Source organism: Cinclus cinclus, chromosome 7 (genome assembly GCF_963662255.1).
Source record: "Cinclus cinclus chromosome 7, bCinCin1.1, whole genome shotgun sequence".
Lineage (NCBI taxonomy): Eukaryota > Metazoa > Chordata > Aves > Passeriformes > Cinclidae > Cinclus > Cinclus cinclus.
Window position 1 is genome coordinate 27,199,021 of NC_085052.1, and position 12,902 is coordinate 27,211,922.

Sequence of the window (12,902 nt, forward strand, 5' to 3'; positions counted from 1 at the left end):
CTAGATCAGGATTTAAAATTCTCAGTTGTCCGCCTGCACAAGTGGACACTTTAGAAATTTTGTGCCAAATGTCTCCTGTAGTGATTATAATATAAATACTCAGAGAATCTGTGCAGTGTTACCATTTGGTGTGCTCCAGTTTGTGTAGTTAATAGGAAATATAATAAACGAAGTTATAAATCTGTTACCTTCTTGTTTGTGCTCCCTTTCAGTTTTGTGTATGGAAGATATTCCAAGTAGCTGTGTTATTGTAGATGTGAAACTTGTAGCTAAAAGAGGATTTTGCAGCTCCACAAGATCTATTTTTATTTCAGTGCTGGATGTATCTAAAGCTTATTTACAAAAAATATTTGCAAGCTCACATCTCTGTAATTTTTTTCTTTGACTTGTCTGCACATTTTTAGGGAACACACTAATTTTTTTTTTTAAATTTATTTGTGCCCCAGGTCCAAGGAGCTAATAAAGGAAGCAATCCTTGACAATGACTTCATGAAGAACCTGGAATTGTCCCAGATCCAGGAGATTGTGGATTGTATGTACCCCGTGGAGTATGGCAAGGACAGCTGCATCATCAAGGAGGGAGATGTGGGTTCTCTGGTCTACGTCATGGAAGGTAGGGTTAGGAAAAATCTTATTTATTCCTTTTTTTCAACACTTAAGAGACAAAAACTTTCATGGGAAAAACGGTTTCAGAGAAAGAGGCTGTCTAAATATGGTTGCTTAAAAATTGTGTGGACTGCTTTTGCCTGGAAAATTATGCCTGGATTTGCATGCCTGCCTGGCTAGAGAAAGGATGTGAAAGCTGTTAACCCTGCATTGGAATAAACCTTCCCTAAGCAGAGCTCCTGCACTTGGAGGCAATGGTTTGCTGGATAAATGAGGATTTTAACAGAAGGAATGATGATATGGAGATCAGAAGTGGCCGTGGAACAGGGAGAACATGGTCACAGCCTCCTCCCAGGTGTAAATGTTGGTGGTACAGCACATGGGGCTGTCCACAGGAGCTGTGCTTGGGAGGATGGAAAATGGTGCTGGTGCATCACCTGTGCTGGAGCACATCTGCTTTGTCACAGGATGTACTGGGCTTCTCAGGGAACACCAGAGCAGGGTGGGCTCACCTTTGGAAACATCTTCTAACAGATGTTGCCAATGCCCTGCCTTTCCAAATCCCAGCTCCTTGTGCTTGGCATCGTCTTCTTTCCAGGTTCTCTCACTCTCCACGTGTTAAATTGAGCATATTTCGTGTATATTTGTGCTTTTTATTTTTAAGGAAGTGAGTGTCAGCTGTCAGAGCTACTGAGCTGGAGCAAACCTTATGTGCATCCAGCATCCCTGTCCTCAGAGTGGCTGATGCTGAGGGAAATATCCCTGTTTTCCTTCCTGATGTGATTTGGTACCACAGTGTATAAATGCGTATCAAATTCTTCTTGCTCCTCACCAGAACTGTCTGGTGTACTCAAACATTTTGGCCAGATAACACCTAAGGAGAGTGGAGGTTTTTCACTTGCCCGTCTATATTTTAATATCTTAAATCATTCTTTTAAACAAAAATCTTTCCAAGGCAGTAAGCCATCCTTTAAACAAGTTTTCTTGCCAAATTCCTCATGCTGTATAGTTGCAAATACTCCTCACTGGTTTCCAGTCAGGAAAACAACTTGAAGCTTCTGTCCTTTTAAGGTTAAGTCCTTTCTCAAGGCGCAGGTTTAATTCCTCTGGTTTTTCACAGTTCTGAATTTTGCACATTGAAATGTTTTTTTTCTGTAAATTATGTGTTTCCACTCCCAGCACTGCATGGAAGGATTCAAGGTTTTCAGCCCTCTGAATACAGAGACTACTTTGAGGTGCAGAATCTGTTCTGTTGATGATAAAAAACTGCTTTAAAATAATCCTTGAATAATATTTTCTTCCTAGTGGAAACGTGGAGGATTTGCACTGTGCAGTTCTGTGCTTGCTTCCCAAATTCCCCCCATACCAAAGGTTTGCTCATAGGGTGTTTGCTGCCTGGTTGCTTTTGGGATGTTGTGCTCAATGCTGTCCCTTGAAAAAGCCCCTAAGAACAGGACATGTCAGGGTGTGTTTATCTCCTGCTCAGCCTCTTCCCACTCCCTGGAGAGGATTTCGGTGGGGAATTAGGGGCAGAACTGTTTCCAGCATGGTTTGGGGTACTGAGCACACCTTGGTACTCAGATAACCCTTTACTGCTGATAGATTTTATTGTATTTATGGTTATTATTTATCAGATGGCCATATGGTGATGAGTATGCAACAAATGTGTGTCAAAAACAAATTTTGTGATTTTTTGTTTTGGGCACTTGAGGTTTTCCATGTTCTCCTGGCAGCCCTGTGTGTGTGAGGGCATGACTTGGCTCTTCCCTTGGCTTTGTAACTTAATTTAAGATTATTTAGATAGCTCCCTAAATATGCATAATGCTTTGTAAACCCAATTATGGAGAGTTTATAGTCTATGTTTAGACATAATGCAATGAGTGATGATGAAGTCCTGGAAATGGGAGAGGACATTATCAAATAGGTTGGGCTATAGTTATGAGAGCTCATTTTGTGAGCCTCATTCTGTGTCCTCTCAATTATTAACACAATAAACCCAAATAAAAACTCTGTTCTTTGCAAAACTCACTTGAGAGACCCATCTTTAAGTATTACTTAAGAGGTGTTTTTCTCAAAAATCAAATAAATGCCATCCTCCTTCAATTAATTCCTTTTTCATTACCTTCTTGGGCTCTTGCTCTTCTTTGAGCTTTTTGAGTCTAAAAAACTAGAGTTTTGCTTCAGGAGCTAAACTTGAAATTTCTCAGCGAGTGGAATCCTGAATTTAGAGCTTCTTTGCTTTTAATAAATCTAATAAGCTTTTTATTTGTATTCTGGGGTGACTTTAGCCACAGTATGTGTCTTGCTGACCACATTCCCACCTCTAGAGATATGAGGGCCCCTGATTCAGGCTTTCAGGTGCTGGCCCCACCACATCCTATTCTTTAAAACACTATTTCTCTGGCTTCACCCTGCCTGTGCTGTTCCTCCAGCTCTCTGAGAACATTCTTTGATTCCCTTGTGTTCAAAAAGTAGGAAGAAACCCCTTCAACTGTTCCTTACTAACTGAAATGGGTCAAGAGATGCCCTAAACCTTGAGCAACACCAAAAAATTTCCTTTACAGCTGTGCTTTGAAGGTGGGAATGAATGTATTTGTGATGTGACAAGTATCCATCAGGGGCTGAAATTGCTGGCAGCATTAAACATCCCTGCTGTGCCCACCTCCAGCAGGCATATTCCTCCAGACTGTGAGACTGGCAATGAAAAGGGGGATGAGTGATGCTCTGCCTTAAACTACTCCACATTGGAACTCTCAGCTCTGCTGGGGAAACAATTGTGAGAGGAAAAGTAACTTATTTATTGGATATATTCCCTTTCCTGGGAGAAATTTTGCTGCTCTGAGAGTGGTTCAGCAGATTATTTGTCTTCAAACTGAGTGTTTTTAGAGCCAAAAAAAAGTTCTTGTTAATTAATCACAAATGAGTCTGCTACCTCCATTTATTTTTCATGAAGGGAAAAAACCTAAACATTTTCCAAGCGTTAGTTTTGCAGGTTTGCATTTGCTGACTTCACAACATTCCTAAAATTTTGCTAAAAACACTTTTTATATGGCAGCCTGGAGAGGTATTTTCAGAGAGCTCCACCTCAGGTCTGGGTGGTGTTGACAGGCTGGAGCTGTGTGTGGGTGGTTAATAATAATTAATGATATTAAAGGATAAATGTGATGTTCCACCTCCGACTCCAAATGTTTCCTCTGGCTGAGCCAGTCAGCTGCAGGCTGTCAGGTTGGATTAGGGCAGGAAGATCCTGTGGAGAAATCAGGTGACAAGGTCCAGGTTTGAGGCTCTCCTGGGAATAAACAGATATTTTTTTTTTTTTAGGAAATGTAGTAATAGGTGTAAAGAGTCCTCCCTTGAGAGTGGGTGCCATTCCCGTGAAGCATGGAAGAAACAATTCAGTGACCCAGGGGGAAGGGGGAATTCCTTGGATTAGCTTGTTTGTGGCTCATGGTTTTGTACTGGCAGTGGGTGCTGCAAATGAATTCTGAGGCTGCACCTCTGCGCACACCTGGAGAACCCCAGGGAAGACAAACCCCTGTGTGCTTCTGCTTCTACAGGCATGAAAAGGGTAGAAGCAGCTTTTTAAGGACCATGCTGAGAACCAGCCTACACTTCCCCCAGCCCCTGTTCCAGTAGTTTTCCCTGTCCTCTTAAATTTCCTTTTATTTTTGTCTTCAGTTGTGGGGATTTGTCTTTTATTTTTAAAGGTGACTTAGTCCCTTGCTTCCTTCTCAGTAGCTCCTCCAAAGGAAGGATGTAATTGTGATTTCCCACGGGAATGTGAGTTTCTGGGAGTCTTGGGAAGCAGTGAATTCCTAGAAGCTGCGGGGTCTGCCACGGCATGGAGCTGGGTGGGATAAGGGAAGACAAACAAATTACATAGACAAATGGGAGGCCATGGCAGCCCTTCCATGGGGCCTCAGAGGGGTGAAATGCTCCTCTGGGAGGCTCCAGGGGTTTTTCCTGTTGAATCCAAAGCAACATGGATGTTGTCTGTGTTCCCCCAGCCATCACCTCGCTGCCTTCTGCCTGCACAGCCTCTGCCCCAAGGATTCACCCTCAGTGTGATGGCACTGACACTTCTCCCTTTCCACATCTCCCTTTTCCCTCCTGTTGGCTTTTCCTACCTGGCCAGTCCCCTGCTTTCTCCCCAGGGTCACTGCAGGCTCTCGGATGCTCCGTGCAGTCATCCCCAGTGCTGTGTTCAGTCTTTGTGTCACCTCCCTCTGACCCTTCTTTCCTCTCTTTTTATGGCTCTGGTTACAAGGACTAATTCCCTGGTAGGGTCTTGTGAGTCAGATCCTGCTCTTTTCAGGGAAAGGGCTTGGTGGGACTGATACTTTGAAGTGAAAAAATTGCAGAGAGCACAGACCTGTTTTGGATTTAAGGAGCATAAATGATCCTATAAATAAATAAGGATAATATAAATAAGGAGCATAAATGATCCGAGGGTTGGAGCAGCTCTGCCAGGAGAGCTGGGGGTGGTGACCTGGAGAAGAGAAGGTTCCAGGGAGACCTGTGCCTGAAGGGGCTCCAGGAGAGCTGGAGAGGGAGTTGGGACAGGACACAGGGAATGGCTTCCCACTGCCAGGGGGAAGGGATAGATGGGATATTGGGAGGGAATTGCTCCCTGGGAGGGTGGGGAGGCCCTGGCACAGGGTGTGACTGAACTCTGTGTGTGCCTAGGGTGTTCTGGGTCACTGGCATGTTCTGGCATCACATGGGGAGAGATGGAGCTGAGCCCCTGCAGGTTGGATTTTCCTGGCTGCACAGTGTGGTGTGTCCTGTGTGCCAAAATACTGTCCTTGCTAGGCTTCCTCTGGGAAAGTCCTTCCTTTCTGGTGTAGGACCAGCCAGTTTTGAATGCTTTTATCTAGTATATTCCTGATAATGTTGCTAATTCCCATTTCTCTGCATCTTCCAGGGGCACTGTGCAGGGTAATAACAACAGCATCCATTGCAGTTGGGGGTTTTCCAACACAATTGAGGCTGTTCTGCCTCTCAGAGCAGGTGTTTTGGATCCCCCCTGAGCCTCCAAAGCTCCTCTGGAAGGGGTCTGGATCTGCTGTCCCAAGCAGATATCCAGGACAGCATCTCTTTGCACGGGTGCTGGCTCTGGAGATTGGTGGGGAGCATTTGCTCAGTGTCCAGAGGAGCTCGGTGTGGCAAGGAATCAATTAGAAATTACAGCAACGTGGGAATTTCTGCACAATGAATCACTGTCCTCCAAGGAGCCTGTCTTTCCCAGAACTTCCCATGGGGTTTGGGAAAATGTCCTGGGAGATGTGGCAGCAGCGTCTTTGCTCTCCTCTTCCATGCTTTCATCTGCTTTTGTACTATTCATTTTTGTTTCCTTCATCCTGGTATTAGAGGGTTGGGCAGGAGTCAGGGTCTTTTCCTCTGCTTCTCTCTGGAATCCTGCAGGCTTCATGGATTTCCTACCTCTTGGAGAAATTGGGTTGTCCTGCCATATCCGAGGCAATGGAATGAAAATCTTCTACTTATCAGCTTGTTATTTTAATTTTATGGTGTCTTAATAATTAACTCTTCCAAGAGTATTATTTACCCTTATTAGTGATGGAGAATTAAACATCTCTTGTACTTATTTCATGAAATGTTCATGAGATGAAATGGGATATGAAAGGATGATTGGGCTCATGACAGATGTGGTTTGATATTGTGGATACAGCAGTTATTTTTAAAGCTGCAGAACTAAAACTTAGCACTTAAAATACGATAAGAAATAATGGTGAAGCCATCACTTTTCAGCAAGGAAAACATAACCTTTGATTAACTGAGCCAATATTTGGTAGAGAGGAGAAGAAAATGGAATCCAAACTGGGACTGATGACTTCAGACTTCCCGAATTTGTGAAGGTGTTGCCAGACTAGCAGGGGACAGGAGGGACTGGAGAGTATTTGATGATTTATACAGATGTAAATCCCCCAAACAGATAAGTGTGGTGTGTCTGTCCTCAGCCAAGCCCTGCTGCCAGCACAAATCCCCATTGGAATTGGAAGAGAGGGGCCTGCTGGCAGGTTCTTCTGCAGGGCTGTAGAAGTTTGAGTGTCGAGCTGACCTGAGAATTCCTTTCATTCTCCTAGTGAATGCTTGGCTTTCTTTGGGATCGGCTCCCATTCACAGTGATTTATTCCTCTTGCCATCTAATCATTACCTGAGCCTCTCTGAGTCTTTCTGCAGTGTGGTACTGACACAAAACTTGGGCAGCCTTGGCAAAAGCTGAAAGAATTCATCGCTGGGGAGGAGTACGCTGAGTTTATCAAACAGATAAATTATTCTGTAAATGCTTTCCTACAACCTGGTTCATCCCCAGGCTGCCAGATATCCATCTTCCCCTCTCCAGGGAAAACAGTGGATAGGTGTAGCCTCTTCTAAAACAGTTCCTACTGGATGACAAATGTAATTATAGAAGATTTGTCCTCCACATAAGATCATAGCTGATGTGCCATTTATTTTGTACTGCTCAGCAGTTATGCAAAGTTTGCTTTGTGGTCAAGGGGGTTTTATTTACCATAGAAATTGGGACGATAAAGCCCCATTCATTTTATTAATAATAGCTGATGGAAAAGGAGGCACAAATGCCTTTCTTGTCCCCCCCACTGTTCTGTGACTCCCTTTTGTTGTGGCTCCCACAAGTGAAATGTGAAATAAAAGGACTTTTCAGCCCAGCAGTGAACATGGAGGAGCCTGGATCCTGACCTTTGGCTGTGCCACTTCAACTCCAGGGCTCTGTAACTCAGGCTGTGCGTGCAGATAGAAAAATTCCGGTGTTAGAATGCAAACTGTCATTAAAGGACCAGCAAAGGGAAGGCTCCCTTTGGGTGGGCTCCACTGGCTTTGGATTCCTTGTTTGCTTGGAAAACTCATCTACAAAAATAATCAGACCATGGGAGCCCTGTGCCCTTTGTTCCTGCTCTTGGCTGTGGGGAGAGAGCTCAAAATCACCAATTTTGGGAAGGGGATGGAGAGAGAGGCGGGGTCAGAATTGCACAAATACAGAATAGCCTGAGCTGGAAGGATCCCATCAGGATCAGCTCCTGATTCGTCTGGAGTCCTGCAGTTTCCTTATCCCAAAGAGTTGTCAAGCAGTGTCTTCATCATTGCTATTCCAGGCAGGAATGGGTGAAATGGGGGAAACCATTCCCCTTGGTCCTAGGGAGCTTGTCCATGTTCCTTAAAACACTTCACCTTGGTTGAACATCTCTTCACCCCAGGGGAAGCTCTTGAGAACATTTTTTCCCATTTTCTTCTTCATTGAGGTTTCTTCTCCTTTTTATTGGCGGGAAAAACCTCCCATGGATTTTTGTGGCCAAGGCTTTGTGCAGCACAGAAGTTTGACAGAGAAAGGTCTGAGGATAAATCCAAACAAAAGGATAAAACCGGGAGGGATGGGGGGAGATGTTTGCATTGCATTATTTGGCAAAGTTGTCTGATTTTTCCTGTGCTTTGATGTGTGGGGGTCCTGATCTGCAACTTCTTTGCAGCCCTGGCAGATGGGTTCGGGGAAAAATGAGAATTCTGCTCTTAGGAAACAAATCAAAATGCCAGATCAATGTTTGCACTGTATTTATCTAAAATAATGGAAATTACAGTGTATCCCAGCAGCTGCTGCTCCTTGCACATCCAGGCACAGATGATAATTAAATGCAATCAGAACACGTTGGATTTAAGATGGAAAAACTAATAAAAATAAGATGTTTGCCATCCTTGTGCTAAATGTTTTCATAACCTCTCGGTTCTGACTGCAAAAGCTATTTTCTGGAGCTACCAGGACATGAAATAACAGTGGGTGAGCTTTCTCATATTCTAAGTATGCAGCAGTAGGGACTGGAGATGCTGCAGATCTGGAAAAGCAATAATCCTGGGGTAGTTCTGCAGCCCCATCCTTCCAGTGGAGCTCCACAGGGGACTCTCTATCACTGCTGGGACTCTGTAAACTCTTATCTTGGAGTAGGAGGTAACTTGAAGTCACTTTCTGCCTGGACTGTGGGGCTTTTTTTAATTTTTACTGGTAGTGATGTGTAACTTCACAGGCTTCCTAAAGTTAATTTTATTTTGTGTTGTTTGTTGTTCTTCTGCTCCTAGCTTTTTCCTCTCATTACTTTTTTTTGCGGGGGATGGAGAGGTCCAGGAGCTTTTAAAAAGTCATTGTTTATAACTGTGTGAAATCTGACTTAAATGAGGGGTTTTTTTTCCCCAGAGTTTTCAGCCCTAAACACTGTGTTCTATTGCCCTGTTATCTTGTTACAGTTTCTCCCCTCAGAAAAGGGAAGTCCAGTTGTAATGTGGATTAAAGATGTGCAGTGGGGAATGAGGAACTGGCTATGGCAAAGCCCTGCTGCCTCAGGATCATGGGACAAGTCAGGGTGGGAGGGACATCTGGTGCCACATCCCTGCTCCAGCAGGGTCATCCCAGAGCACTTGGCAGAGGATTGTATCCATTGAAAACTCAATAATGTAGGAATTTACTGCAGGCATCCCTGCAAAAAATATTCCTAAGGATTATGGAACCATTTGTGCCCCAAACCTGTAATCCATGGTGGGGGGGGGGGGGGAACAAGATGAGCTTTAAAGTCTCTCCCAACCCAAAATTTAGGATATATTTGGCAGAAATAAGATGAAAAACTGACATCACCGCTGAAATGTAAGTTTTCCAGTAATCCCTGGAGATTTGCAGTAACCCATGGGGTAAAAATTCCATATTGCCTGAGGAAAATCTCCAAGTGTCAGGTCCCAGGATAGAGTTTTTTTTACAGCCGGCTGGTCAACATGTCCTGAAATGAGAACCAGCTCCAGAGATCTCTATTTAACACTGCTCTCCTGTGTTCAAATTTGGACTGAATAATACCATGGAAGATAATTTTTCGGTAAAGCAAGGAATGTTTTTGTTCCCAGTTGGTACAAGATAAGAGAAGGAGATGTCCTTGGGAATGTTCATCTGGAGGGAACAAGTGGACCTGCTGCAATGATGAATGAAAAGAAAGGAAGTTTATTTTCTGCTTTCCACCAGCAGCCTCTGCTTATTATAATTTGTCAGCTCTCTCCAGGACATTGTTTTCCTTCTTGGAAAAAACAGGCCTTTTTCACAGGCCCCACTTGGCTGAACATATTTAACACTGCTGAACTTACTTTGCTCATCATTGCTGTTGGGAGGATCATTTATTTCCTGCTCTTGTGCTCTGTCAACTGGAACAAAAAGCATTTGGGTTTCTTCAGGAGTTTTGGGAAGATCAAGGGACTGGGGAATGTTGAGAAGTTGCAACAGCTTCTTGGGCTGCTTTGTCTTTTAAATTTTAATGGTAATCTCAGTTTCCTGTCTTACTTTGGCAAATCCTAGATCCCAGGGCTGGGAGGGATTCTAAAGAACATCTCATTCCCTGCCAGGGGCAGGGACACCTACCCCTTGCCCAGGTTGCTCCAACCTGCCCTTGAACATTTCCAGGCAAGCTTCTGATTTAGCTGACAAAAAAAAAAAGCAGGGCTGGAGCTCTTTCTCTGTCTTCCTGGTCCTCAGATTTGCTTCCCAGTTCCGCAGCCGGGTGATTTCCATGTGTTAGCATTCCGAGCCAGGTCCTTGGGTGACACAAACCAGCACAGCCCCATCTGTCACCGAGCTGCTGTCTCCATGCTCCGTTTAATGTTGTTATTTACCAGAGGAAGATGAGCAGTAAGTGAAACCTTTCCTTCATGCTCTGGCCTCAAACAAGGCGTCTGAAAAACAGAATGAGAGCTGGGGCCAAAGCAGAACATAAAATCTCACAGTAAATGAAGGCTGATGGGAGGCAATGGAGTGTGGAATGGTATATGGATGTGGGGACTTCCACCGAGGACTGTTCAGTGCTGATCAGGCCAAGGCAGGGAAGAGTATGGGAAGGGACCTCAAAGGGACATCTTCCACTATCCCAGGTGGCTCCAAGCCCCAAAGTCCAGCCTGGCCTTGGATGCTTCCAGGGATCCAGGGGCAGCCACAGCTTCTCTGGGCACCCTGTGCCAGGGCCTGCCCACCCTCCCAGGGAACAATTCCTTCCGAATATCCCATCCATCCCTGCCCTCTGGCAGTGGGAAGCCATTCCCTGTGTTCTGTCCCTTCATCTCTTGTCCATAGTCTCTCTCTTCATCTTTCTTGTTGGCTCCTTCAGGCACTGGAAGGCCACAATTGGGTCGCTCCAAAGCTTCTCCTCTCCAGGCTGAACAATCCCAGCTGTCCCAGCCTTTCCTCCCAGCAGAGCTGCTCCATCCCTCTGATCATCCTGGAGCCTCCTCTGGGCTCTGTCCAGCAGCTCCAGGTCCCTCCTGTGCTGGGCCCCATGGAATGGATAAATCCCATTCTTTAGGGTTACCGATCTCTAAATAGGTTAAGGGTTAAAAACTCTCTCTGGTCTTTTGTTCCCCCTGAGTAAGTGATGGAAATGATCTGTTTTTTAACACAGTTTTAATTTTCTCAACCCTACAAGTCAGAATTGGCACTTGGGAGGCGTTTCCAGAACTGTGCATTGTGCTGCAGTGCACAGCAAGAAGAGGTGCTGGGGATTTATTTCCCTGTCTGGAGATGAGTTATAAGTACATTCACCACATTATGCAGATCAGCTGTCAGACTGTGGGATATCTGCATCAGGAATGGCTCTGATGCCAGAATAGAAATCAGGGAATATTCACTCCAATATTACAAATTAGTGATTTTAAGAGCTCCATAAGGAGTAGAAAGAATGAGTGCTTTTAAAAGCTAATAATAAACAAGTTAATGCAGTGACAGTGCTGTGGGAGTGACGAGCATCAGTGTTAAGGTTTCTGAGAGTCCTGTCAGACTGATTTGGATTGTCCTGTGTTTATTCAGGATGTTATTCCCCATAATGGAGAGGTCCCGGCACAGAGAAGTTGTGTATTCCCAATCCCTGGAAGTGTCCAAGGCCAGTCTGGACAAGGCCTTAAAGCTCATCCAGTTCCACCTTCTGCCCTGGACAGGGACAGCTTCCACCACAGCAGGCTGCTCTGTATTATGCAGAAAGGGAATAGGGAATGGAAATATGCCAAGGGTGAAGGGATTTCTTCCATTTAGGAATTAGGATGCACCAGCAGACCCAAACAAGCAACAAGTCCTAAGAGAAAAAAAATATTTTCCTTTTTTTTTTTTTTTTTCCCCAGCGGTGAAAGACAGGATACAAATTTGACATAAACAATTCCTTAGGAAATGTAGACAGTTTTACATTTCAAGTATGATTCCCTTCCTAAGGGAATGTGTAATTTTATTAATTTGATTTAGCTGTTTCCTTCCATGGCATTTGTTCTGTCAGCTTTGCTATATACAGGATATTTGGAATATATCCCTGGTGGCCTGGGAGACCTTGTGCCCCTTCATCCCTGGATGTCCTTCCTGATCCCTGGAAAACTTTGAAGCATGGAAAAGGTACCTGTTAAAGAACCAGAAGGATTCACTGAATCTTGGTGTGCATTAAAAGCTACCATGTTTCTTTTGAAAGAAATGCTTCCCCAACATCCCCGCTCTGGTTCAGCCTAGTGATTACCACAAAAACCTGGCCAGAACAGGTTGGGAGCAGCTGCAAACGGAACTGTTCAACATCACAGATTCATATCAGGCTCTAATGAGGCAAAAATTAGCTCTCCCCATGGCAGATGATTGCTAATGTGCTGGAATATTGCTGCTGCTGCTGTCTCCAGCCTGCTTGTAATTCTAACATCATCCTCTCACATGGGCTGCACTGGGAACTGGGAGAACGCCCTGGTGGGGCTCAAGTTCTTCAGGACACCAATGTCAGTCAGAGAAGAGAGAACTGGGTTTGTTAAATGGCTGAGTTTTTCCAAAATCAGGTACTGCTACCTCGTGTCACATCTCCAGTGGTTCAATCCAATTCCCTTAGTGTTTTAACAGGGAAACCTTGCACCTTTTCTGTGCCTGATGGTGATCTGGGTACAAAGGTTTGCTGGAATGCCTTGGTGCTGCCTGGAGAAATGGACACCCCAGCTCCTCCTCAGGGCCTTCCATCACAAACACAGCCTGAAAACTGGTCTTTGCTGGGAGAAAACAACACCTAAATTTATTATCTGGTGAAGAAATTAAACTTGAATGATTTGTTTGTTAATGAAGGTGATTAAAACAAAGTGTCTCAGCTTTTTCCTTGCTTGTTCTCTGGTGGGATGTTCAGGTAGAACATCTGGCTGGGAAAGCCTCAAGTCATCCAGCAGGGAAGCTGAGTGATTTTTCCTCCAGCTCATATTAGATAGGGCTAAAAGTCCCAGTTGTAGGGAGTCTGAAGAGT

The 12,902-nt window shown here is 44.6% G+C and overlaps 1 protein-coding gene across 2 annotated transcripts in view; it reads left to right on the top strand.

Annotated features, from left to right (window-relative positions):
* Window positions 1-12,902, top strand: part of PRKG1 (protein kinase cGMP-dependent 1) — a 361,241-nt gene that overhangs the window by 55,243 nt on the left and 293,096 nt on the right. For both annotated transcript variants that reach the window (XM_062496175.1, XM_062496174.1), the window contains exon 2: window positions 447-613. In XM_062496175.1, coding sequence (XP_062352159.1) covers window positions 447-613 — 167 coding nt within the window. The remainder of the gene's footprint in view (window positions 1-446; window positions 614-12,902) is intronic.